Source organism: Cygnus olor, chromosome 6 (assembly GCF_009769625.2).
Source record: "Cygnus olor isolate bCygOlo1 chromosome 6, bCygOlo1.pri.v2, whole genome shotgun sequence".
Classification (NCBI taxonomy): Eukaryota; Metazoa; Chordata; class Aves; order Anseriformes; family Anatidae; genus Cygnus; species Cygnus olor.
Window position 1 is genome coordinate 29,060,219 of NC_049174.1, and position 24,429 is coordinate 29,084,647.

The 24,429-nt window shown below is 43.8% G+C and overlaps 2 protein-coding genes and 1 long non-coding RNA gene across 6 annotated transcripts in view; 2 read left to right on the top strand and 1 right to left on the bottom strand.

The window, feature by feature from the left end:
* The first annotated feature begins 1 nt into the window (after position 1).
* On the top strand, positions 2-15,757 carry TMEM169 (transmembrane protein 169). The gene is made up of 3 exons (XM_040561878.1): positions 2-148; positions 9,960-10,394; positions 12,146-15,757. The coding sequence occupies exons 2-3, from the start codon at positions 10,091-10,093 to the stop codon at positions 12,766-12,768; spliced, it is 927 nt and encodes a 308-aa protein (XP_040417812.1). The 5' UTR covers positions 2-148; positions 9,960-10,090; the 3' UTR covers positions 12,769-15,757.
* LOC121072359 lies at positions 12,689-24,378 on the bottom strand. Of its 3 annotated transcripts, none has more exons than XR_005821149.1 (3): positions 22,330-24,378; positions 19,774-19,897; positions 12,689-12,815 (listed from the first exon to the last, which is right to left on the bottom strand). It is a non-coding gene; the product is annotated as an uncharacterized LOC121072359 (long non-coding RNA). The 3 variants fall into 3 exon arrangements; XR_005821150.1 differs by lacking the exon at positions 22,330-24,378 and adding an exon at positions 20,928-20,981; XR_005821148.1 differs by lacking the exon at positions 22,330-24,378 and adding an exon at positions 20,837-20,954.
* Positions 21,514-24,429, top strand: part of XRCC5 (X-ray repair cross complementing 5) — a 49,486-nt gene continuing 46,570 nt past the window's right edge. Inside the window, exon 1 of one of the 2 annotated variants that reach the window (XM_040561876.1) lies at positions 21,514-21,626. In XM_040561876.1, coding sequence (XP_040417810.1) covers positions 21,600-21,626 — 27 coding nt within the window. In that variant the 5' untranslated portion in view covers positions 21,514-21,599. Of the gene's footprint in view, positions 21,627-23,392; positions 23,517-24,429 lie in introns of those variants that run through there. The other variant, XM_040561875.1, reaches the window with a different exon arrangement.

The following is a 24,429-nucleotide window of genomic DNA, read 5'->3' on the forward strand; positions in this document are numbered from 1 at the left end:
GCCGCCGCCACCGCTCCGCCCCATGCCGCGCCCCGGGACCGGGGCTGAGCGGCGGGGAAGGGCGGCGGGCAGCGGCTCTCCCGGGGCCCCGAGGAGCTCCCCCTGGCCGCACGGAGCGGCAGCGGGGCCCCGCGGGCGGAGCCGGCAGGTAAGGAGGCCGCGGGTTTGCCCGCGGGGAGCTGGGGCGGGTGGCGGAGGGGACACCATTTTCCAGGGGCGCGTCCCTAACAGAGCCATCTTGAGCTGAGGGGCCTCGGAGGTGGATCCGCGCTTGGGATCGCCCTCGGTGAGCTCGGCGGGGGGTGAGGAGTGTGAGCGCCGTGAGGATCTTCCCCAGCATCTCCTCTGTCCTCTGCAATGGAAGGGGTGTTCGTGAGCATCTCTCTGCGTCTGGTACTGCCGTTACTGCCTTAGGGGAGATGGCTAAGGGGAGAAGAGTGAGGGGGAAAAAGGATGCGTATCAGCCAAGTGGGAGAATCCCTGTGTCCGTTTTAGCTTTCTCCTTTGTTAGTTGGAGTTATTTACCTTTCCCAACGCATGTTCTAAGTTTTAACACTTTGAATCAAAGAAGATTGTAAGATAGCATCCTCATCCTGAAGCTCAGTGTGTGTCAAAGGAAGCTCTGTTCCCTCCCTGTAGTGTGGGGAAGGGGAGGCACGGAGAAGTTCACATGTGTCCAGGCTCATTCAGCAAAGGGGGACAAGGCAGAAACAGACTTCTGTGCGGTGACTTAGACCCGTGAGGCAACCATTAGACAAAGTCGCCTTCCAGATGGATTAACGTCGGCAGAGCGCTTTGATTTTTTAAAGCACTGCGTTACTTACTGGAGGCAAGACGTGAAATGCTGTGGCTGACGCCGCAAGAAATACTTTCCCCACTTTTAATCATCATGAGACTCCACAGATCCCCATGAGTTATCTCTGGCTGCCCTACATATTTTAGGCAGGCTGCATCAGAGAGATCTTTAATTAATCCCAGGGAGAAGCACTCTGCTAGTGAACTAGATCTTCCTGTTCTAACCTGCCCACCATCCCGGCTGAGCCACAGGCCGCCCAGGAAAATCGGTCTGGCCTCTCTGTTTGTGTTTTTTGCTTGTTAGATTTCCTGGAGAGCCCTATCAGATGATTTTTTTTCTTCCCTATTGAGATAAGTTTCTTGTTTTCTGCAAGCTTTTGGAATTTCTCAATAGCCATAAATAAGAGGCTTAACACATTCGGTGAGGTTGTGTGAGTGATGGGCGGGAGGATAAAGGGGAAAGGCATAAAGATCGGAGAGTAAGGAGGCAAGGAAAGGAGACATCCATCCCTTGGCCTGAATGGAGGGTAGCCCCTCCTGCTACAAAACCCATCCACAAAGAACTGAGCCGAGATAACCAATTTTCACAGATATTTTCAGCAAGGCAGTGCCTTCTAGTCAGTGTTGTGGGGTTGTCTTTGAAACAAGGATTGAGTGTATCTTTGTGTGAATCGATTTTACTCCTGTGTTTTAGATTCAGAATGATTTAAGCTGAAAAGAAGAAAATCTTATTAACTGGAATCAATTTTAATCTTCTCTTACACTTGTACTTTCTTATTCACAAAGGAATGTTCATTTTCTTTTGTTGGTAGCATTAAAACATGTTGGTCTGTCACTACATGCAACCATAGCAGTAAAGTCAGTAAGCAGAAGGCTATTCCTTTACGTTATTCTATAAATTTAATGTTTGGATATGTATTAGGAAGTAGTATCTGATTAGACAGAAAATTCTTAATTTTATTATTATTTTTTGCCTTGCAGTATGTGTCAGCTTGCATTTGGATGAAAATAAATCTGCATTTAAAGCCTCAGTCTTCACATTTATTTTTTTGTTGCTAAAACCTGCTTAATTTTGTTTCCTTGATGTATCTATCACCTAAAAACATTAACCATTCAAAATTCAAAATGACACATTTAGAAAAAAGAATGCATCAGTAGTCGTTGGTTTTTTTTGTGTTTTTTTTTTTTTTCCGGTTGTCAGCCCTTCAGAGTTGTGCAATTAGCACTTCATTCTTTAGCATCTACTTTTGTATTTATAGATTGACTAGGAAAAAACTAGCTCTCTGTTTTTTTTTTTCAGCTCCCAGATTGTGTCTCAGCTTTGAATGAACTAGTTTGATTTGTTGAGATGAATGGGAAACTCTGCATTTTCAGAAAAGGCTACTTTTGTCAAAGACAGATTTTGTGCTTTGCCAGCCTATGGCTCAGCTATTCAGCTGATGACATCTGCCAGTCCAGCTCTCTGCCATGCTTTAGAAGTCCTGGCAGCAATATTTACTGCTTTAATATTCCTTACAGCCTGCTGTCCTTTGGGGAGGGTTGTGCATTCACCCTGTTTATGTCCCCCCATATCTTGTAATCCATGTTGGCAAGGGGGAAAGTCTCAGAGTTGTTAAATACTGAACTGAGTAGAGAGACAGATGGCTCCAAACGGGAGAGAAACCTCTGTGGGATCCAAACGCCAGGAGAGGTGTCCCTGGGACCAGCAGTCCCACAGGGAGGTGAAAGCAGAGGAGATTTAATGAAAAGCATCCTAGCGCTACAAATGAAACCTTAAGGTCAAAGATGATTTATGATGGAGGGTTTCTGCTAGTTAGCCTCGAGGAAAATCAACCTGCAGCTCTGGCTGCTGCTGCTTTCCCAGGCCCCACTCCCATGAATGCTCCAGGTTTATAGCTTTCTTCTCCTGGAATACCAAATTGCACAAAGTATAACAACAATCCTTTTTAATCCCTATGATTATTACTAGAAATATGAGGGTGGAGCCATAACTTAACGAAAAATGGCATGAGCTTCTGTTCCCATACCTCTCTGGACTCTCCCATGGGATTACACCAAAGGCCTCCTCTGCTCTGCCACTTTCACCTCCTGTCTGTGCATTCTCTGCTGTGGCTGGTTTTCCTTTCATCACCTCTGACTGGTACATGAGAGCCTTTCTATTTCATGACTTCTGCCTTCCTGGTCAGCCCCATCTGATGGTCAGGTTCCCTGGCCAATTCATCTCTTCAGGGACTTCCCCACTGGGCAGATCCTTTGCTCGCAGGGATATCTCGAGGTACGTCAGTCTAAGTAGGAGATAATCAGGATTTCACTAGCTTTCATCCTTATCTGTAGGAATTTCATTCCAGTGACTAAAAAAAAAAGAGGAGATACTGAAGACAGGCACCATACTCAAAGTAGAGTCTGTAGTCAGAGAAGATGTAGGGTATCAGTATGAGTTTGACACCGGTACACAGGTACATGTTCTAAATAATCACGCACCCCACTGACACTGTATTAATGAGACTGGAGCATTTCCTTGTCTGCAATTGAAAGTGCTGCGTCCTTAATACCCTGGCATCACGGATCTGTATCTGCAGTTTTATCCAATTGAGAGTCCCCTGAGCCAACTAATTCCTGCTGCAAGAGATACTGTCTAAGTATCTTAGATTATATTTACTGTGCAATGCATTAAGCAATCCTGAATCACTCCCGGGGGACCTTCCAGTTCTCGCTCTGTACAGTTTGGCTCTTCAGCAACTCCTGGGCTGCAGCCAGGTGTTAGAGAAAGCTCTGATCTGAAGCCCCTGAATATCTTACCCAAATAAGAACTCCAAGATGTAGTTTTGTGTCAGGATTTTTCAGATACCTTCTTCCCATACTGGATTTAGAATTGACTGCGTTTTCCATTGCGCTGCGTGGCTGCAACTCGTTGCTCTCTAATTGCAGGTTTTGCTCTTTGGGGTCTCCTTGTTTTCTCTGAATGAGGCACTGGCATGCTTGATCTTCTTGCAGCAGAGAGCAGGGCCAGGAGGGAGAGGGGACCAAGACACAGTCAGGGATCTTCTGAGTGGGAAGGGATGGAAAAAGAGCCTGAGGTGCTAACGCAGGATCCTAGTTTTTAGTTATTGTAAAGGTCAGGCGGGAGTCCAACACACATTAAAACATCCTGGCAAGAGTGCTGCATGAGTTCCTAAAGAAGGGAAATGGAGATCTTGTGATTCTTTTACTGAAATAACATTTACTCTTTTACTGAAATAACGTTTACTCTTTTACTGAAATAAAAACAGATGCGATGCCAGGTCCCAGGCTGAGGGCGTTGCTGTGGAGGCAGGATGCTGCGCTCACGTTGGTGTGACCGACTGGGTTCTGCAGCTCCTACGGCACCGTGTAATCCAGCAGGGTCCTGGTAGATGGGCAGGAATTGCAATAGGCACCTGCTGGTTCAAGGTGCAGGATGACCCACTTTGGGCAAATGCAGAAGTGAGGGGTGGAATAGGGGAAAAGAGAGAGAACACATCTTTGCTTTATCATCAGGATTTTTTTCCTAAAAATTTAAGCATTTCTGTTAAGTTTATTCAAGCCTGATTTGGAATCCACTTGAATTGCTTTGAGGATTTCAAACCATCCTTCAAGTCGTGCTTTGTCTTCATTTCTCATTCTCTTAGCAGTCTGGACAAAGAATGTGGAGACAAGGCAGAGACAGCACTTCGGGCTTTAGCTCTAAATAAAAGGTAGACCAGCAGTGTTTGGGAATTGTGAATAAATTAGTATGCAAAAAATTGATTGAGTAATTTGTTTAGTATAAAATAAAAATGCACAGCTGTTCTTGTGTGCCATTTCTCAGACTTCAGTAATACTGATCTACACAGCACTTATCATTCCCTGACATTTGGAAAAGTTACGGAACAGCAGAGGAAAAAAAAAAGATCTGATTCATAAAACAGACATTCTGTGAAATGCCCTTGACTTTTAAAAAAAGTCTTTGAAAATGTCATCGAGAACCAATTTAGTGATACCTTGGAAAGCTCCTCTTCACTACTTTTATTTTTATTTTGGCTGTATCTGTTGAATACCATCAGCAGGCGTTTGGGTGCCTCACACGGAGGATGAAGGACTGCAGGGAGAGCAGTGCTCCTGAGCCACGCAGCTTGGCAGTGGAGCTGGCGAGCCCTCAATCCGAGCCCAAGGCATTCTCTCCGTGCTGAATTGCAGCTTCAGTGCAGGCCGTCCCGTGCTGGCCAGGCTCTTGTCACCACCTGCGTTGGTCCAGAAGCTTCTCGGTAGCCTCAGCGTCGGGCAGCACTAGCACTGCGTGCCGACAGCCCTAAATAAATGACTGCATTTGCCAGTTATAAATTGGGACAAGGCAAAATTGGGTCTGGCTGTGCCTGCCTGCAGACACTGTATTCTTCCCTTTGCTTTTAGCTTCAGCTTTTGGCATCCCCACATCCTGATGGTCAGGCAAGGGGTGGGGAGCTCCGTTAGCAAACCCATGAAGTTTTTGGTAGAAGGGGTCACCTTCCTGTGTCGCCCTCTCTGCTCTGGTACTCGGTGCTTTTGGCAATCCCGCTTGGGGTCTGCTCCTGCTTGGATGCATACTCAGAGCATGGCCTTTTTTCTTGTCTCTCTCTCTTTCCTCAAGAAATAAAAGTGCTTTGAAGCTTGTGGATTGAACAGGGAGGGAAAGATAGGTGTGATCTATGAGCTTTGTTGCTCGCTTTCTCGTATTTTGCTGGCAGGCCACAGGCAGGTGTTTTTCTTTGTGCTTCTGCTATCATTGCACAGACACTTAAAGCAGCTTGCTATTATGGGCTGCTGCTGTAAGGGTTTTTTTCCCTCCCCTTCCTTGAACATTTCTTCCTCTAGGGGTGGCTGCATGGTGAACTTGATGAGGGAATTAATCTGGCTGAAAGTAACATTTTATTTTCTTTTAAAATGCAAAAGGCTTATTTTCAGTGAGATAAATCCCCCTGTCAAGTTCACCGCAGGCTGCACAGACACTAGCACTGGTAGGGAGGAGCTGTTCCCACCTTGCCTTCTAACAGATCATTCATCACAGCCTGGGTATTTGCTAGATTCACGGAACTGTAATCTAATTTGAGCTATTTCACTGTGAAATGGAGACAGGTGTTGTTCCCTCTTTCAGCAGGGTACGGTGAGGATGCATATGTGAAAGATCATGTCAAATCATTGAGGTAAGTCCTACTGTTCGGCCCTCTCCCGGCATAAGGTCTGAATTAAATGTGCTTTCTTATATAGGTCTTGCCACCTGTTGTTGTAGGGTCTGGGGCTGTACATCCTGCATTGGACCAATGCATTTTGTCATAACATTGATTGGTGACAGACAGATCTGTCCCAACAGCTGGATGCCTCCGATACCATCTATTTTTCATACGTACAATCTGACAGCAGATAAGCCCTTTAAAAATACTAGGGATTGGAACTAATCCTCTGGCTAACATGCACCTAAGCAACACAGATGCATGCACAAAATCAGAGGCGAGGTTGGGGATTGGGACTGGGGAGGCTATGGAGTGAATGACGCAGGAGAAGGAGGACCTGTGGCTGGGGAGCTCTCTCTCAAGCTGGATGTCTGGGGTAAATTTTCCCTGATCTCTTCCCCATCCTGTGGTAACTCACCGTTCTTCTAAAGTACCGGTTGTTTTTTGTTCCTGCAGCTAACCCCCGCGTGATGGGAGTGAAGACACAGTGCCAGTTCTTGTTGCGTGTTGTACATGTTATGTGACTATAAAAATAAAAGTTGATGCTCCTCACTGCTTACAGTCTACATTTTTTCCTCTCATGTCTCCTCAGAGCAGTCGTAAAAAGGTTATTTGTGCAGTAGCAGGGATTTGAGATCAAGGATTTTATTAGCTTGCGGGGAGGCACTTCCTTCCTGTCTGCGTTCAAACCGGATAATTTCTCCTCTGTTAGCAGCAGCAGCAGCAATCCCTGAAAGCTGATGGAAAAACTTCCTTTGACCTACATGGTGCAAGACCAAGCTCTTAGGCTCCTGTTTTGTGTGTCAAAGACTAACGCTGTCATGGGAAGCGTAAGCAGCAGTAGCTTTCCTGCATAGTAACAGAAGACTGTGCTTCTAAAAATTCTTCTACAGAGTGTTTTTGCAGAGCTGCCTCCCCAGGGCTTTCCATCTGTGTTCACACAGAGATTAATATCCAATTGTTTGGCTAATAAACTGCTCCCTGCTATCTCTAAAATTTCACCATTTCTTTTCCTTTTCTCACACGGACAGTTATGAGATTCCGGTCTCCCTCTGCGCTCCCACGTGGAGACGGTCATCACTCACATCAGCTGCATGGCAATTGTCATGCTTCAGCCCCACAGCAAGGCTTTTAAGGGGTCGAGATCTCAGCGTGCGGCTGAAAGAGTTGGTGCTGTGGGTGGCTGTGGTGTGCTGCGGGCCGGCCTCGTACCTACCGGACATAAAGAAAGGCCAGAGAAAGAACATGCTTTGTGTCCACTACTGTGATTTCTGCAAGAGACTACCAGTTTTTGTTCAAAACTACAGAAAATGTTCTCAACAAAAATGGGCTGGGGTTTGAACCTGTTTGATTCAGCAGCAGCCCTGAGGGATGTGGGGCTGATGGTGGTGTTTCAAGGTGTTGTCTTCAAAGGGTCAGGACCAGGAGAAAAGAGAAAACATCTACTGTGAAAGCTTAAGATCAGGAAGGATCTTTGTGATCTTTTAATACAAGTTAAAGGACTTCCCTACATTAACACCTCTTCTGGTCAAGTACCAGTAACCAAGATACCCAGTCCAGATTTGGAAGTTGCCAGTGACGGTACAATTCTCCGCAGCCCCCAGAGATGTACGTCGAGGGACACCTACACTTTGTTAAAACACCTACCTAACGTCTGCTCTGTATTTTTATGTCCGCTTTTTATCTTGCTCCATCCTCCTCTGCTGGATTAGAGGGATCTTCTTCACCATGTTTTGTTTCTGATGTAGGGATCATACAGATCTGATCAGTATGCAGCATCTTGCCTGACTGGTGAGCACAAGAACTGGACACAGATTTCCAGTAGCAATCATATCTATGCCAAATTGAAAAATAGCATCACGTTGCTCCTCATTGCCTGGCCAAAACTGACGTAGTCCTTTAGGCTTTGACATTACACCAAGAACTGACATTAGGTTATCATCTGCTGTGAGTTAATGAAGGTCACAGCTAGATAAACTTCTAAAAAAAAAAAAGAAAGAAAACCCAACCACAAATCTTTGCTTTTAGCTTTGGGTTATTTTTAAATATTACTGGCAAGTTGTCCCCTTTTCAAGGCAGTACGGGCTGAGCCTACAACTACAGCCAGGAATTTTGGAAATCTAATCCCAAATTAACTTCCATGTGTCCAGACTTTTAGTAGGTCATCCCAACAGTGATGCTTTCAGCTTCTCAGTGACTCCGAGTCTTCTTTTTTTACCCCATTTGCAGCAGGGGAATCTTGCTGCTGTCTCAGGGGCTCGCTAGGCTTAATCAGGTGATTTTAGGATTTCGTGGAGTTTTATGGCTGATGCAGTGAAGGGACAGTATTTGCAGTAAATTTAGTATTTTACAGAGCTGTTTTCCAGCATGTCTTTAAATCTAGGCATACGTTTTTTGCATGGTAGGTGTGAGCTCAGATGGCAGTCCAAACAGTCTGTCTCCAGCCATGTTGCAGAGCTGGCCAAAAGATTCCTGTGCCCAGTGATTTAGCAGCAGTCTGACTTCTGGGATGTGCTGAATGATTTTTGAATTCCTTTTCATGTGTCTTCTGCTCACCAGGGAAGATTTATTTTCTGTAATGCAAAAAATAATCTGAATTGTTGAGTTTTTTAAAACCACACAAAGCCAACTGGCCATAGTCTTAAGATTAAAGTGATACAGTTAGCAGTTGTGTGTATCCGTGCGTGTGTGCGAGGCATAAACAGTTGAACTAAAGTTCTGCAAGAAATTTCAAAACAAAGCAGCAAAACCTTATGACTGTGGGAAGATGGGGACCGTACTACCAAATCTAAAAATGCTCGACATTTTTCACTGTTCAAGTAAAACAATTTCCCCAGCGTTTATTGGGCTATGCGTTATGATAACTACGTTTCTTAGTTTCCTCTTAAAGACATGACTCAGATAATAGGTAGAAATTTAATCATTGGTCACGTGCATTCTTTTACATACGTAAACATTCAACATGCTCTTCAGAGTTGTTAAAATGTTATTTCTTGTACTCAGATGTGTACCTAAATACTTCATGAATATTTGGCAGTTGGGTTTGTAAATGTTACGAAATCTGAGAACCATTAATCCCGTGTCTTGCAGGTTCAAGGAGCAGGACTTGGCTGCCTTGATGCGTTGATCACGTGGTGTGTACTTAGGCAGCATTCCCATAGATAACTCTGTCACTTGGTATTAGTGGTAGTTTTGCTTGAATGAGCAGAAACCGAGCCCTTATGTCTGTTAAAAATATTTATGAAAATTTGTTGTTTTTTTCCCTGCACAGTAAGAAGGCTTTGCTGTGGTTTCAAAATCCCTCCCCAGTGAAGTCATCTTAATAGCAATTTTCCTTTAAATCTTCTGTATGCGTTATATTTTAAGGTCTGACAGAAGTGCACAGTGCTAAATTGGTAGGGTTTGAAATATCATTCATTTTGACATCATTTGATTACTCTTGGTAATATCCTTGCAATGGGCAGTAAATCAGAAGACACTCAAAGCTCGAGAGGCTGGCACCAACAGAGCTATCATAACGTAGGATGTGTCTGCTGCAGCTGTCTCTAAGCTAGGCCAGTCCTTTAAATTATTCAACCTGATTTTTGTCTGTGATTTCAGTATTTCTTTTTCATGTCAGGCAAAACCATTGTCTTCTGCTTGCTTCCAGCATTGCAGAGGAATGTTAAAGTCACGCAATAAGCTGTGCTTGTTTAATCTCTTCTTACAAACGTTATAAACGCTTTCCTCTTCAAATAGCTTTTTATTTTTTTAATATTTAAAATTGGAACCTAAGAATCAGGATTATGCGATATTAGAAAACATGCACCCATGTAATAAAATTGATGTTCAAGACAGTAATGAGGATCAGATCTTCAGATGACATTTAAACAAGTTGGAAGTAACCCTTTAAAGAAAAGTTGTGTCATTTTTTTCTGCTTGGTATGAAGCAGACTTTTTCTGCCTTCCCTCTCATTTCAGGCTGGGAATGGAGCGCACACTTTGGATGTCAGCAGTGGGACATTTTACCAGAACAAAGCATCCCTGGGACCACTGTCTAATCAATGGCTTCTAAGTGCAGGAGCTGTTAGCCTGGAAACAAGCCCTACAAGATGCCAAGTGAGGTGCTCGAGAGCAGCAGTGGGATGGAGGAGACGGTGCAGAAAGAGAGCAAGTCCGGGACCCACAGCCCTCGCCACAGCTCTGCAAGGAAGGCGGTGGCAACCACGGTCACTTTTGATGGGGAGGCCACTACGGACCGGAGGAAAAAGAAGAAGAAAGAGTCCCGTCCCGAGTCAGTAATAGTGTATCGGTCGGAGAACGAGAATAAGGTGGAAGAGGAGCAGGCAGATGAAGAAGGAGGGGAGAGGAACTCTGAGGAAGGCTCAAAGTTTCTGGGTCAGTCCACGACAGACGGTATGTATCCCTGGGAACATCCACTTTCCATAAACCTTGGTGTCACTGACAGCCACGACAGATTCAGGAAAGAGGTTGGGGCTCTTGCTGCCATTTTAGAAATGCAGATTAGGAATACCTGCATTTGGGGAAATTCGTGCTTTTTACGCCTCTGCTTGGATTCACAAGATTTATTGAGGTAGGTTACAGAGGCTGATGGTGGGAGCCACAGGCACAGAAACACAGGGTCCCCTTCCTCGCTCTGTGGGTCCCGTGCGGTGCAGACCCCAAGCAGGAATGCAGGGCCAGGGAGAGGGGAGGCAATGGCAGGGCCACCCTTCTTGATGTCAGTGTGGGTTGAGCTCAGCTGGAAGTGACTGTGGGACCAGTCATGGCCAGGACCGCAGGCAAGGAGAGTTTGAGTTCATAAATGAAAATGCGCTGAAACAAGAAGCGCTACAGCCTGACTTGGGGTGTCTCCTGCAGTTCTTTGCAGATGTTAGTCGTTGCCCTGCTCTTGGTTTTGAATGTATGCCCTGGTTAGGGACGATCCAAAGTGCTGAGCATACTTTACGCCAGTGATGCTGTGGTCAAGCCCCCATCTGTGCCTAAAACAGCTGCCTGTTAAGTGAAAGGATGGCAGCAGATGGATTTAGGGGCTCTACCTGTGCTAGGGAGCTTTACTCATTATCTAGCATTTGCTGTTTGCCTTCTGCTTGCATAATCTCAGCACAGCTTCCTCTTTAAGACTGATTATTTGGCAAGGTCATCGTAGGGCATCTCAGAGCCACTTTCACTTCTGATGTTTGTCCTGGCTGCCCTCGTAGGGAAGAAGTGTGTGAGGCTGGTCCCATGGCTAATCCTCCCATGAGTCGGCGCTGTGGGCTCTGAAGGGTTTAATGCGAATGCCCACTCCTGGTCCTTCAGCCACCCTGGATTCCCCGTGATCCTAACCTCAACCCTCACGCTTCTCTGCTGCCTTCCTGTTTGTGTGGACCACTTCAAACTGCTCCCTTTAAGAGCATGACAGATTCCTTGGAGTTCCTTCATGAGTTGGAATTAAGTCCAGAAGGAAGCATATTTTTGCCCCACAGACGAGTTTATGCCCAGTGCCACTGCAGGGACCGTCCTAAACCAATGTCACCTGGAAGCCAAAGTGTTTGTGATTTGAACACACATCCCAACACTTTCCTGTTGGGTGCCTTTCTTGATCCCTTAAAATGCAAATGTAATTACATGAGACTTAGTGAATATGAGACTTTGTGATTTTCTAAAGATTTAAAAATTAAATTGGATTGAGATACAGTGTAAATATAAAGTGGAGTAACAACTATTCAAGTATACCTCCATGGGTGCATGTGCTTATTCCAGTACTAGAGCCTTACTCATATTTAGCACATTTATGCCGAGTGTCCATGCTGTTCAGGAATAAATCTCTGAGGGTAGCAGGGAAAATATGCTTACTGTTTTTTAGTCAGTTGCTCTGTCTTGTCTCTTTCCCATATGTTCCTGCAGCACTTTTCCTTCATATATTGTCCCCAGTGCAGATGTTGGAGTCTTCTCCCTTGTGATTTCTGTCATCTCATTGGCTTATCTTTCATTTTCTTCTGCAATAATTGTCTTTATACTGCATTGCTTCTTGCATTCCATCTTCTTTTTATTTAACTGTTACTCCATCTGCACTAATTCATTTCAGGGTCTTTGGGGATTTACATAAAATACTCCACAAAGAAAAAGAAATCTAATGTGGATGAGTTTATCTGTGTTCGTAGGTGTCTGGAACATGCCTTTAGACAGCCGATACGTCACCTTGACTGGAACAATCACCAGAGGAAAGAAGAAGGGTCAGATGGTGGACATCCATGTCACACTAACAGACAAAGAGCTGCAGGAACTGACGAAGTCAAAGGAACCTCCTAAAGAAGACGTACTTGAGAAGAAAAAGAAATGTGATGTTGGGCTCGACAGGGGACCCCACATCGTCCTCTGGACCATCATCTGCCTCCCCGTTATTTTTGTGGTGTCCTTTGTGGTTTCATTCTACTATGGAACCATTACATGGTACAACATTTTCTTGGTATACAACGAAGAGAGGACCTTCTGGCACAAAATCACCTTCTGCCCCTTTTTGATCATCTTCTACCCAATTATAATCATGGTTGTGTCTTTTTCCCTAGGCCTGTACTCGGCTGTGACCCAGGTATCATGGTCCTTTGGGGACTGGTGGCATGCTGTCAGGGATATGGAGAAGGGCTTCTGTGGCTGGCTCTGCAGCAAGCTGGGTTTGGAAGATTGTTCTCCGTACAGCATTGTTGAGCTGCTAGATTCTGATAATATCTCAGGTAGTCTCTCTGGCAAGAGCTCTGCGCAGGGTGTTGAGACTTCAGCAGTCTGAGCCTTTGTCCTGACTGACTATTTTGGTCATACGTGAGTGGTTTTCACCTAGAAAATAAGACACTGATTTTATATATATATATATATATATAAACACAAATAAAATATCAGGCTGGGAGTACTCTTTAAATGTCACAGAATGCAAGTGCGCTAGCTTCACGTGGTGTTTGTGGGGAGGTGCATGGCTCTCCAGTGATTTGTCATCTGTTTTAGCTAGTTACAACTTTGGGGAATAGCGAGAAAACCCAGGTCTGTGGGGCTCAGGCTGTTTTGCAGGTGACAGAGGTATATGCTGAAAAGACTACTTCTGTAAAGTTAGACTTCACTTTTTGGGAATAGGTCATAACAGAGACCTGTCAACCCAGCGAAAAAAAGTCTATATGCAGGGGATGAACTTCAGGAGGTCGGAAACTCATTCATAAGGGAAGGATAAATTGCGAGATTTGTGATGTTCCTGCAGTTGTCCTAGAAAGGATCCTTTTTCAGTTCTTCCAAAAAAAATGCAAAAAACCTTTCAGGTGTGCTAACTGCCGAGAAACTGTCAGTTTGAAAAACCAGTGCACCCCAGTAGTTGTGCCCGGCCTTCCAGTGGAAGAGGACAGCACAGCCTCTGACAAAGGCAGATCTGTGCTGACCTGAGACGCATCCCACACGTGACTTGCTCAGCAAAGCCGCGCGTAGGCGCTGCACATCACCAGGTGACTGTAGGTGCACGCACGTCCTTGAGACCTTCGATCTCTTGCTGGCTGCACTCCTACGAGGGAATGGGCTACAGGAGTCTTATGCAAGAGAACGGCTGGGAGTGCGAAGCGCAAACAGTTGCAGTGCTGGGAAGAAACGCCTGCTGTGAGGCAGGGCGATCATTTCGGGCGTCACCGCAATGTATGTGTGGTCTGGTGGCACCTCAGTTTAGGAAGGTGGCGTTGAAGATGCTTGAGATGGGAAAGTCTCACTGAAGTGGTCATTCCAGCTTTCCAGTTGCTGTTACGGAGGAGATGCTGAACCATCCCATGCAGAATGGGGCGTCCTTGAGCCTGAACCTCTTAGCACCAGTGCAAAGCGCATCAGTGCCTCCGCTCCAGAAATCTGCTCCACCACCCCCTGCCTCCTGCAGGAGGAGCAGGAAGAGCATGGAAGAGCGACAGATTGTACATCCCCTTCCCACCATGTCTCATTTTCGTAACTGACTTCCCTCCTTTTGGGGCTTTGCGTGGCATCTTAGTGGACTCCCAGGCCAGGCTGAGGTGGCCACCATAGGCCAGAGAAATTTTAATTGTCTTTTTAAAAAAATCACAAGCAGAAAAGTTTTTTGTCTGGATTGGAACGTGGTTGTTGAGGTCTCAGCCTAAGGAGGGCACAAAGAAAGTGAAGGAGAGGTTTAAAGGACTGTAATGGGGACTGAGTTACAAACGTCTGCAACATCACTAATTTCCTGAGTGCTCTGGTTCAGCTGGTGCTGCTAGAAAGTCTGGCTCAGCCCCAGCCCAGAAGGGCCCACCATTTGCATGCGTGTAGGTAGCTAGTTCATAGTATGCCCTAATGTCTGTATTGGGGTTTCATTCCCCTGCCTCCCTGACAGAAGGGGAGCTGCTCTGGTTTTAGGGTCTCAAAGAGAAGCATTTAGAAACTGGATTTCACAGGAGCTAATGTTTCATATTGCGTTTCAAGGACGATCTCAAGGCTACACTAAATGGCCATCCCGATTAGGACATTTGGGAGCCTGCGATGGATGAAGAAGTCCATTGGATGCTCTGGGCCTGACACTGAGAAATAAGTGAAGTTCCTGCTGCATCCTTGGTCCATCCCCTTCTGAGATGTCCAGCCAAAGAAGCCTCTTAGCACTGGCTTGAGAATTACCAGTGTGAGCAGTGTGTGAGCCAAATAGAAAGAGCTGGCTTGGCCCCACAGTTTACCGACAAAGCACAGGTGTCCCTGTGCTCAGGTACAGCCAGGCTGCATTTGCTGCTTCCTTATGCACAACTATCAGTTTTTACTGATGGGGTCTCTAAAGGCAATGGCCAACTTCCAGCAAAAAGAAAAAAAAAAAAAAAAGGTCCCCAGCCCGTGAGGCAACAGGAAGTAATTCAGTGGGGTTCAAAGATGACCTGTGCCACTGGGACCAGTTCACTGGGAGAAAGTTCAGAGGGTGAGAGTTCAGCTGTCACTGCCAAACAGCAGCTGTTCAAGGCTAAACGAAAGGCTGGGGTCAGTAGCACAAAGAGCCTTCAGCTTACAGAGGGTTTGAATGATAAGTACTAGCTAGTTACAGAGCGCAGCTATGTGAAATGTCTGCTGAGCTGCAGGATTGCTTTCAGGCATGCAAACAGCCTGCCAGAACCGAGACAAAACCAAATCTGTGCCTCTTGCTGCTACGTGAACACAAAGGAGCATCAGAGGAGGTGTATTGCCCGCCCTCTGCCATGGCAGCTGTGCTTCTGGGTATAGCGAAAGCACTTGGAGTCCACCTTTTGGGGGATAAGCTGGAACAATCCATCATGTGCTTTCTACTTTATTACATATTCAACCAAGCTTGCCTGTTCGTGATGAAATCAGGGTGTTCTGCCACTGATTTTGATGGGGGCTACTTTAAGCTTGGGGTTAATTCTGGTGCTATTTTTAAAAGTTTTATTGAGACTTTTCTCAAAACAACTCTGGATAGCTTTCTCTCTTGCCTGTTATCTCTTGGAGCTCTTTGCCTGCTGCAAAATATATAATCATAATCACTTGTTGTAATAGAAGAAAGCACAAGCTTTTGTCTTGTTCTACCTTTGCTTTCAGAAACTCAAATAATTTCTGCTTACATGCCACTGCCAAACTGCAGGGAATACCAGTTACTTGATTGTTGAGTGTGTTTCTGGCTGCTGTAGTCTGAATGTTTTTTTTAAGTACAGATAGTGTGTGTTTGCTGATTGTTATTTTTAATTGCATTTTTTCCCCATCCTTGCTGGCCTGGGTGGAGAATAAAGATGTACGTGGCTTAGAAGAGTGCACTCATGCTTCTGCTTGACTTCGTGAGAAAAACAGTGCCATGGGGTAGGCACTGTCGTTCTATGCTGATAATTGATTTCAAGTCATTATCTTTGGAGACGCAGCTTAAAGTGTATCTGAAATGGTTCTGTTTTACCTCTTATTAACCTGTGCCTATCCAGAACGGTCTTATCTCTGGGCTCTGTTTTGTTTTTACTTCATAGCACACAAAAATGATTAGTTTTTGATTTAATTTCACTTACTGGGTATCTGACTTTAGCCCCAAAGACCTGTAGCCAAAGACATGCTTCCACACCAAAATAGGAAGTACATTTAACTTTACGTTAAATATCTTTTAATATCTGGATATCTTTTTGAAGCTGCAACCAGTAGTTAAAAAAAGCCACCCCAAACTGCTCTTGCACACCAAAGCATGCAACTACAGTACCACTAAAGAGAGGAAATGAGGATGCACAGTGCCCTGTGACGGGCACAATTTCACTCAAAATTTATGTAAGCCTTTTCTGTTCCAGGCAGTGAATTGCCTGTAGGACCAGTGCCCTTCCTGCTTCTTTCTAAAGATGTGTCAATGTACAGAAGGTTAGTTTAATGCAGGTTCATCTCTGAAGTTGATTAGTCCATCCAAATTTATTCCCTGTATTGAAATGAAAACTCACAAAAAAGTGAGAGGCTGAAACAAATTCAGACCTTTTCCAAATAAATGCCTTTACCCAAAAAAGGGATACAATTCACTTGAAAGGCAACCTTCCAATTAATTTGGTGAACTAGAAGGGGCGTCACGTAGATGAAGGCTTGCTTGTCTTTAGCAATAAAACGTGCTCGCTCTTCCAATAGGCAGCCACTTAATGATGAGGGAGAACTTGTGGTTGTGTGTTTGGTAACAGAGTAATTTGCCATACGGTTCAAAAAGCCCCCAAATCACCCTTTCATGTAAATGGGTCAAGTGTAAGTGCATTTACACAGGCAGCCCAGAGAGACAAGGCTTGAGGGTCTCTCATGGATCCCCCTTGGTCATTAAACCCCCAGTTCCAGTAACTTTTAGCCTCCCTAATTTCTTGTCATCACCTGGTGGCTGAAGTCTGTCAGAATGCATTAAAATAAAGAGAACATCTGAGTCAGGCCAACAACGTGTTTGTCCTTGTGTTAAAAAATGCCCTTGCTTTTAGTGAGCTAAGACATAAAACCTTCCCCCCAAAACAGAGCACCTGCTGTGGTTTGCATCCATTGGAATTAGGTATGCCAGGGATGAATTTGACCTGGAGCCTTGTAAGATAAAAAGTTTCTGCCCTAAATTGATCTCCCTGTCTTAGGGATCCTTCTTCCAACCATCTCTTTCAGCCAGAAATTCACCTTCCCAGATTAAAAAAAAAAAAAAAAAAAAAAAAAAAAAAAAAAAAAAAGACAAATACTGAATTTGATAACACTTTCTCTTCAACAAATAGGAAAAAAACCCACCTCCTAGGCAACATGTTCCCTCAGGGCTTGGTTTATTACAAGTTCCTCCATCAGTAAGGTATATTAAAACCAATATATTTAAAGGTGCCTTTGACTGTCTTCATATATATGCCAAAATCTTTCTGCTCCTACAGCGATAAGGTAAGTGACTCATTTATTTCTACTATAAAATAACAGCAAATCTGCTCCTTGTGACAGAACACAAATGTGCCTTAATTTATTCCAGCCTGGTTATTTGAATCACCTGCAGTAGCGATCCTAACAACCGCAAATACTGTACGTAAACTGAACGGCTTTTATAGTGTCATTGCTGGGCATGAATCCAACAGCTCCCGGGTCAGTTGGCTGAGGGAGAACATGGCATTTATTCAGTCTTTCTAAAATGTAAGACTTGTCCTGAACCATGGAAGCGTCAGCTTCTACTGTCTGTCACTACGATGCATTTAACTGTATTTGTAGTGACCTGCCCCTGTAATTACAGGCAATTACTGGAATATCCTTCCATCATAATGGAGATTTTCCTTAATGTTTTAACCATACAAGAGTTGCACACAGAATTAATAAACACAAGTCATTTTAACCTTCATTAATTTATTCATATGAGCTCCCCTGTGACTTAAGAAGTGAGCAGAAAAGAAAGTGAAATAGAGTAAGCAGCATCATCCCAGGGCACGTGTAGGGCCATTACTAAATGCCATCTCTGCTCTCACCAAGAATGTGTCAGCAGAGCTAAGGTTAGAGACTGAAAGCAAATAATAAGGCTGACTCCTCTGCAATGCGATTACTGAAAACGAATATTGAAACAGTCTCCAATACAAGAGTTCATTTGGTGGTTGCGACTTTGCACAGCCTTGTGATTACAGCAGGATTGTTCCGAGGCTCCATTTCCACTTTAAAATCAAGCCTCTTCTGATGGTTAGATTTGCCACTTATTTCAATAGGAAATTATTAAAAAAATTGAACATCTGTTTTGTCTAGTACAAAACAAACAAGCAAACAAAAACACAGCAACCAAACCAGACAACAACAACAACGAATTCAACAGTTGTCATCCTGGCAACTTATCTCCCTCCAAGGAATTCCTGCAAAAAACAACTGGCAGGGAAAACGTGAAATGACTCTTTCCCTGCCTGTCCATCTGACACTGTCACATATCTGCTAGTGTCCTGGGCTAGCATCAATTCATGTACGTAAAAAAAATAAGTCTTCCTTCCTTCCTATCAGGCAGCAGCTCCCTTCTTCACGCTGCTGCTCTGCCCCTCCAGAAAAGCACAAACTTGAAACTCACAAGAATTAAAAGTTTTGAAACGTGACATCATGTCCTCCATGACCACAATGCTCCATTTTTAAAAATTATTTCTTTAAAGCTCCAGACTTCCATCCTTTCAGTCTGACTTCAATCTGCTTCCAGGTGCAGATAAACAAATGGGGATTTAAAAAGGAATCCTCTCTCTCCAAGCTTGGAAAGAGCCTTGTGTAGCAGCTGAATGCTCCCTGTCCCCTCACACAAGCCAGCTGAATGGATAGGGAACAAATCCCTGTGCTACGAGGATTAAATTACAGTTAGCTAGAGCATGTGTGTGTGCATACATGCGTGTTGCTGGTGGGGGGGCTTCTGGGGAACAGGGAGGGTACTAAAGGCTTACGCTTCTCCATCCACAGAGCAAATCTGTCACACAGTGAGTTACCTTAGCTATTTTGTCCGGAACAATGTCCCTGCAGGAAAGTGCTTTCCAGAAACACCAAAAACACCGCTGGATTGGTGATGACAACAAACAAAAACTTATAGCATGAGAGAGCTGAGAAAGACTGTGAAACCAAGAGCATGGGGAGAACAAGATGAGATTTGGCTTCTGAGATAGCCCAGTAGTAGCCAATACAAGATTCCTGGGCAAAACATTGTTTTGCTACACCCTATACAGCAGCCAGTGTTTTCTCCTGCTTTCTAAGGTGCCATTTCTTTTTATTGGTATCCACCCTGTACTTATTACCTTTTCCTAAAAGGCTGACTTTAGGCTGACTTTGTGATTTTTTTTTCCAAACACTCCCTCTTATACTTTTTTTTTTTTTTCTTTTCCCAACACAAGAGTATCTGACATGAAATTTCAGGTCCTCTCCAGGAACCCAGGTGCTCTGGGCTCCAAACTATTTCTCTTCTGTATTTCTAACCAAACTGTTTCTATTCCTTTTAAAGAAAATCAGTCCTACATTTCTGATAGTCTTCCAAAATGTAACAAAGAAATCACATGCTGCAACAACTAATCCAGAAAAGTCTGCCAGAGTTATTTCAAGAGTAGAAACGTGTCAGGTTTTCAGTTACTTAGCAGTGCGAAATATTTCACTTCTTGTGATACCAGGCTGAGGGGGCCTTGCATAGTGTCCTTTAGAAATACTTCGGCTAATCCAGCGATTTAGAACTCATGAAAACATCCTAAACCTAAGATTAACAGATTTAGGTGTAGAAAGAAATTTTTTAATTGAGTTTCCAAAAAAAAGAGTGAAATGTAGATGTATAAACATTTAAATATATATATATATGTTTATCGTCTGGTTTTTGTCATACCTTTATGCAGAAATTCCTTTTCTGACGTTGGTGGTTCTTGCTGGGTGAGTGCTGCCGAGTTCTCCAGGCTGTAGTGCTTCATCTGCCTGGGTGACTGAGCTCATGTTGCCCTCCAGTGGCTGAACTGAAAAACAGAGGGAAAAGCAATGTTTCCTTCTGCCGTATAAACACATCCAAAAGAAATTTGTACATCGTGAAGGTACAATGGCAGATACCAAGAAGTTACATCTTGACAATTTTAATGATATCGATACAAAATTAATCCCCCCCCCCCCCCCCCCCCGTTCCTTACACGTATGTGTTCTGAAGCAATCTTCGCTCATGGGAGTTCATGCTATGCCTTCTCCGACTCACATTTTGCCAGATTTGTATGGTGGGGCATGTGAAAGCATTTAATTAGAATCCAATCCAGCATCTTGTTTAGCCCTCATACTTCAAAGTGTGGTCAAACCCCTTTTATTGCAGATCATGCAAAGCAATCTCCTGCTAATACATGCCTCTGTGACATCCCAATGCTTCACATAAATACCAGTAGGGTTTTTTTGGCAATAGCATGTGACATAAATCCCAATGAAGTTGTATGTGGCAACAAAGGCACATGGATTTTAAAAGACATAAGTGTCTTTGAACTCTCAGTGCCCCTTTGAGCTAATTTTTCAGAATGCAGCTGATTTTTTTCAGAATTTTAGCATAATAAGGCATTTTCTGTGTTGAAAATAAAGCTCTTTTTGTGAACATCCGTGAGCGCCCAGCATGTTCCCAGATCTGACTGATATCTCAAACTGAGAACTAAGAAAATGCGACTCACGTAACCAGTGCTTACTGGCAAGAAACAGGGGTGCCAGCAATTTGTAAATCAGAACACTGGCAACCTGTTGAAGGAAATCAGAGAATTTCTTTCTTCAAATGTCTTTCAGCTACCACAATCATAAGAGTTTCCTCTTTCCTACTATGTCTTCTAATTTCTCTAACAAATGAGGCAAGTGCTAGGACTTTTTAGTGCACAGCACAGAACATAAACATTTATTGAACAAGGCTATGGTATTATAGGACAATGAAGTACCTGCTCTTGTAGTCAAACCAGTATCACAATATACAAACACAAAGCATTAGGTTAAAGTTACACGAGAAATTTTAATGTTAGATTTTCTCACTTTTTAGAGCTAGGCTTCATAATCTTAAAGTTCTCCTTACTCGTTAAAGAAAAAGGCATTAAAGCAATCAAAGCTAAGCAGCTGAAATTCCTTTATATCATCTCTTCCTGACATGGGTCATTAGTTGGGCTGAAACCTTGGGATCCACAGCATAGGCTTCTGCCACTTGAGCTAATTAAATAATTGACAGCTGTAGAAGACTGTCTATTTACAAAAACCAGCTGCAATCAGGCAGCAACACAGTCAACACCAGTAGCAAAAAGGGATTCAACAGGAAAAGAGTAAGTGGTACTTAAATAGCGGAGGTGTTCTCAGATCAGCTGAGCCAAGTGAGTTTCATTCAAGGTAAATATAAAACAGCCTAAAGCCATCTCACTGCTAGTAGTGATTTTCCTCGAAAAGAGGGGTGGGTGAGATCACAAATTTAACAACTACTTTTAAAAAGGATGGGGAGAGGGTATCTGATATTGGACAATGATGCTAAACTGAGAGGGATAACAAACATGGTGGCAGAGATTAGAACTAAAAAAAATATCTTCATAGGTTTCATAAGTGCTCTAAAAGAAAAATGAAACACAACTTGTTAGGAAAAATGTGCTGTTCTATTCATTGGGAATAACATCAGGTGGAAGAACTGCTGGATGGGCAGCAATTCTGCAGAATGGTACATGCATGTTACAGAAGACTGTTGTTCTCAATGTGAGTCCATGGTAGTGTGAAAAGCAAACGTGTGGGAAAAATGGGTTGTAAACAGAGCTAGCTTGTGATTTCACACTTTCCCTCTCTACGGCACTTAATAAGGCCTCTGCTGGTGTACTACATCCAGTGGAAGCTTTTACTGTGCTCAGAAACTGCATTAACTGAGAAGTCCAGGAAAGAGAAAGGGACTGGTTAGAGGGAAAGAAGAGGCTGTAAATTCAGAACTCTTTCAGGGGGCAGTGAGGAGGAAAAGGCACAGTGATGTTATCTTTTGGAAGAGGAACTATGAATGTGGGGTCTCAGAGCCTCTCAGCTCTGTGCAGGAGGATTTGTGGAGCCATTTCTGAAGTGTCTCCTGTCTCCCCTGTGGTGGTGTGGGACTGGGAGTTCTGGGTGTGCTCCTCAGGTAGTTTGTACATCAGCAGTGATTCTTCCACCTGCCACAGTCCGAGAGCCCCTAAGCTAGAATGTACTTGGCAGGATACACCAAATCAATGCATTCTTGTTTGAGATCTTTTCCCTGCAGGTGCTTCCCACAGAAGCAACTAAGCAAACTGTGTGCCTCAGGTTTGCATCTCTGAGGAGGACCATCAGCAATCACTAATCAGCCATCATAAATACTAGTGTTGGTCTGCAGCACAGATCTGGCTTGTGCCTGCAAGCGTTTGGAAAGACCTCTTGAGGGGAATACAACTGTGCATACCTCGTACTATTCATGAAGCCCCAACGCAGGAAGATGCTGACAGATGTTTTGATGCTCTGCTTTGCTTTGTGTGTCAATTTCCTGTATGCTTCACGTTTCAGATTGTTTCCAACTAGTACTGGTATAAATACAAAGCTGATCAGTATCAGTGTCCTTGCACTCCTTCCTTTATGTCCTTAGGAAATTCAGTTCTTAATTCCTGTTAGTGCTCACTTCCACCTATGAAGCCAGGAGAGACATAGGTAATAACTGCAAAGTTAATTCTTCCATGGAAAGTTCTGGTTCACGTATGTATTCCAATAAAACTATTGGGCTAGTTTCTAGAAGGCTACAGTATTGCCCTTTCTACCAGGCGTTTGTCCAAAGTTTTACTCTGTAGGCAATGGCTCCAAGAGGGAGAAAGGCGAAGTCATCTTTCTGCTTTTATGTTGAACTCGTTCATGTTTGTGCAGAGCTGTCATAAGCAGCTGGGACCCAGCTGCAGCTCTCTGGATAATACAATCCTTCTTGTAGCAAAACGGGGAAGCCGTTTTCCTTACTGTCTTGTAACATCATTGAGTGAAGTTAAACACAAGACAGACTCCTTGTTGCTGCTTCCTGAGAGTGCGCTCATTTTATCCAGGCTGCTTTTTGCAAGAAGAAAAGTAACCAAAAAAGAGAAAGTATAGACATGGGCGAGAACCTCACTGGGACTGAGGTCTGGCTCACTTTGTAGCAGACGAGATTATGGTTGATCACCCTGCATGCTGAGACCTTGGAGACTTCACGTATTTGTTATTTATGCCCAGAGACTGGCATTCTGTAAAATGGAAATAGCCAATTAATCACAAGCATCTTTTGGCAAGCATTTACAAGCAAAGATCTTCAAGTCTTAATCCAGGCTAACAAAGCCCCAGTGTCCCCAGATGGAGTTCATTAATCAAATCTGATAATTACCTATAAGGGAGCACTTTGCAGACTTGCAAAGGAAAAGGAAATGGGGATTAAAATTTGCCTCAGAAATGATTAGCCAATTTTCCTTCGAATGTTGGAAATATATCTGAAGAAGTTTGGCAGTATGGAGGTGTAAAGGGGGAATGTTTGGTTTTATTGTTTGTATATTTTATCGAGGTGGTTGTAAGACCCCATTTATGCCAGATTGAGAGCTAATGCATGAGCAGATCACAGATGGAGTTTTGTGGTTACAGGTTCACATTTACCTTAGTTTTATTCAGATTTTATAAGGGAACAGAATGCTGTACCTGAGCCAGGCGCTTCAACCTTCCTGAAAAGCATTTGGAAAAAAAAAAAAAAAAGTTTCCTAGTTCATGCCCAAATTAAGTTTCTTTGGGTAATGTTTGCAATTACTGCTCTAGCTTTGAGAGCTTGGACCAAAGCCCAGGATTCAGCTTTTGTGTCAGTGCTAGGATTCAGGGATGACTGTAAAGGGTTTTGTGTCAATATTCTGTGCCATCCGTCAGGGCTGGGCGTTTTACTTCCCAAACCTGGCATAAAATGTTTGTTCTCTGTGATGCCTTGAAAAATGCTTTCCTGTTGGTTTGTGAAAAGCCATTGTTAAGAGAGTTGATTAATCCTTGTTTGTCTGTTCTTTGTGTGTGTACGTGCATCTGCCTTACATTAGACTGCAAGCTCTCCCTGTTGGAAAGCATCTGAGGTGGGAGATTGTCTAATCGCTAGCCCATGGGGCTTTTAGTCTGTGGTGATTACTCCTAGGGACTAAGATACATTAGGAATAATAATAATAATAGTAGTAGGCAGACCTGATTTCCTCGGATTAATCTGAAATCTCTTTAGAGACATTCAGGAAGACCATGGACAGCTTTCTCTTGGAGTTGCTGGCTGTTTTTCTGTCTACAGGTTTCACATAAAATGTTTGTCACATTGCCAAGCTTCTCTGTTTCTTTGTATGCAAAGTGCTTTGCAGAGAGAATCTCTCAATAACCACCAGTATTTCTAAAGCATGCTGCTGTCGGAAGGTGGTGTGATTTTTTTTTTTATTATTATTATTTTTTATTCCAGATACCATTCAATATGAAAAGGAAGTGCTTGCCTTTGTAGGGTCAGTGTTCTGGTACAAGGTTTTTAATGTGTTTGTGTGAG

Coding starts and splice junctions, on each gene's coding strand:
- TMEM169 (XM_040561878.1), top strand. CDS start 10,091: ATGCCAAGTGAGGTGCTCGAGAGCAGCAGTGGGATGGAGGAGACGGTG. Junction 10,395..12,145: donor GGGTCAGTCCACGACAGACG/GTATGTATCCCT, acceptor CTGTGTTCGTAG/GTGTCTGGAACATGCCTTTA.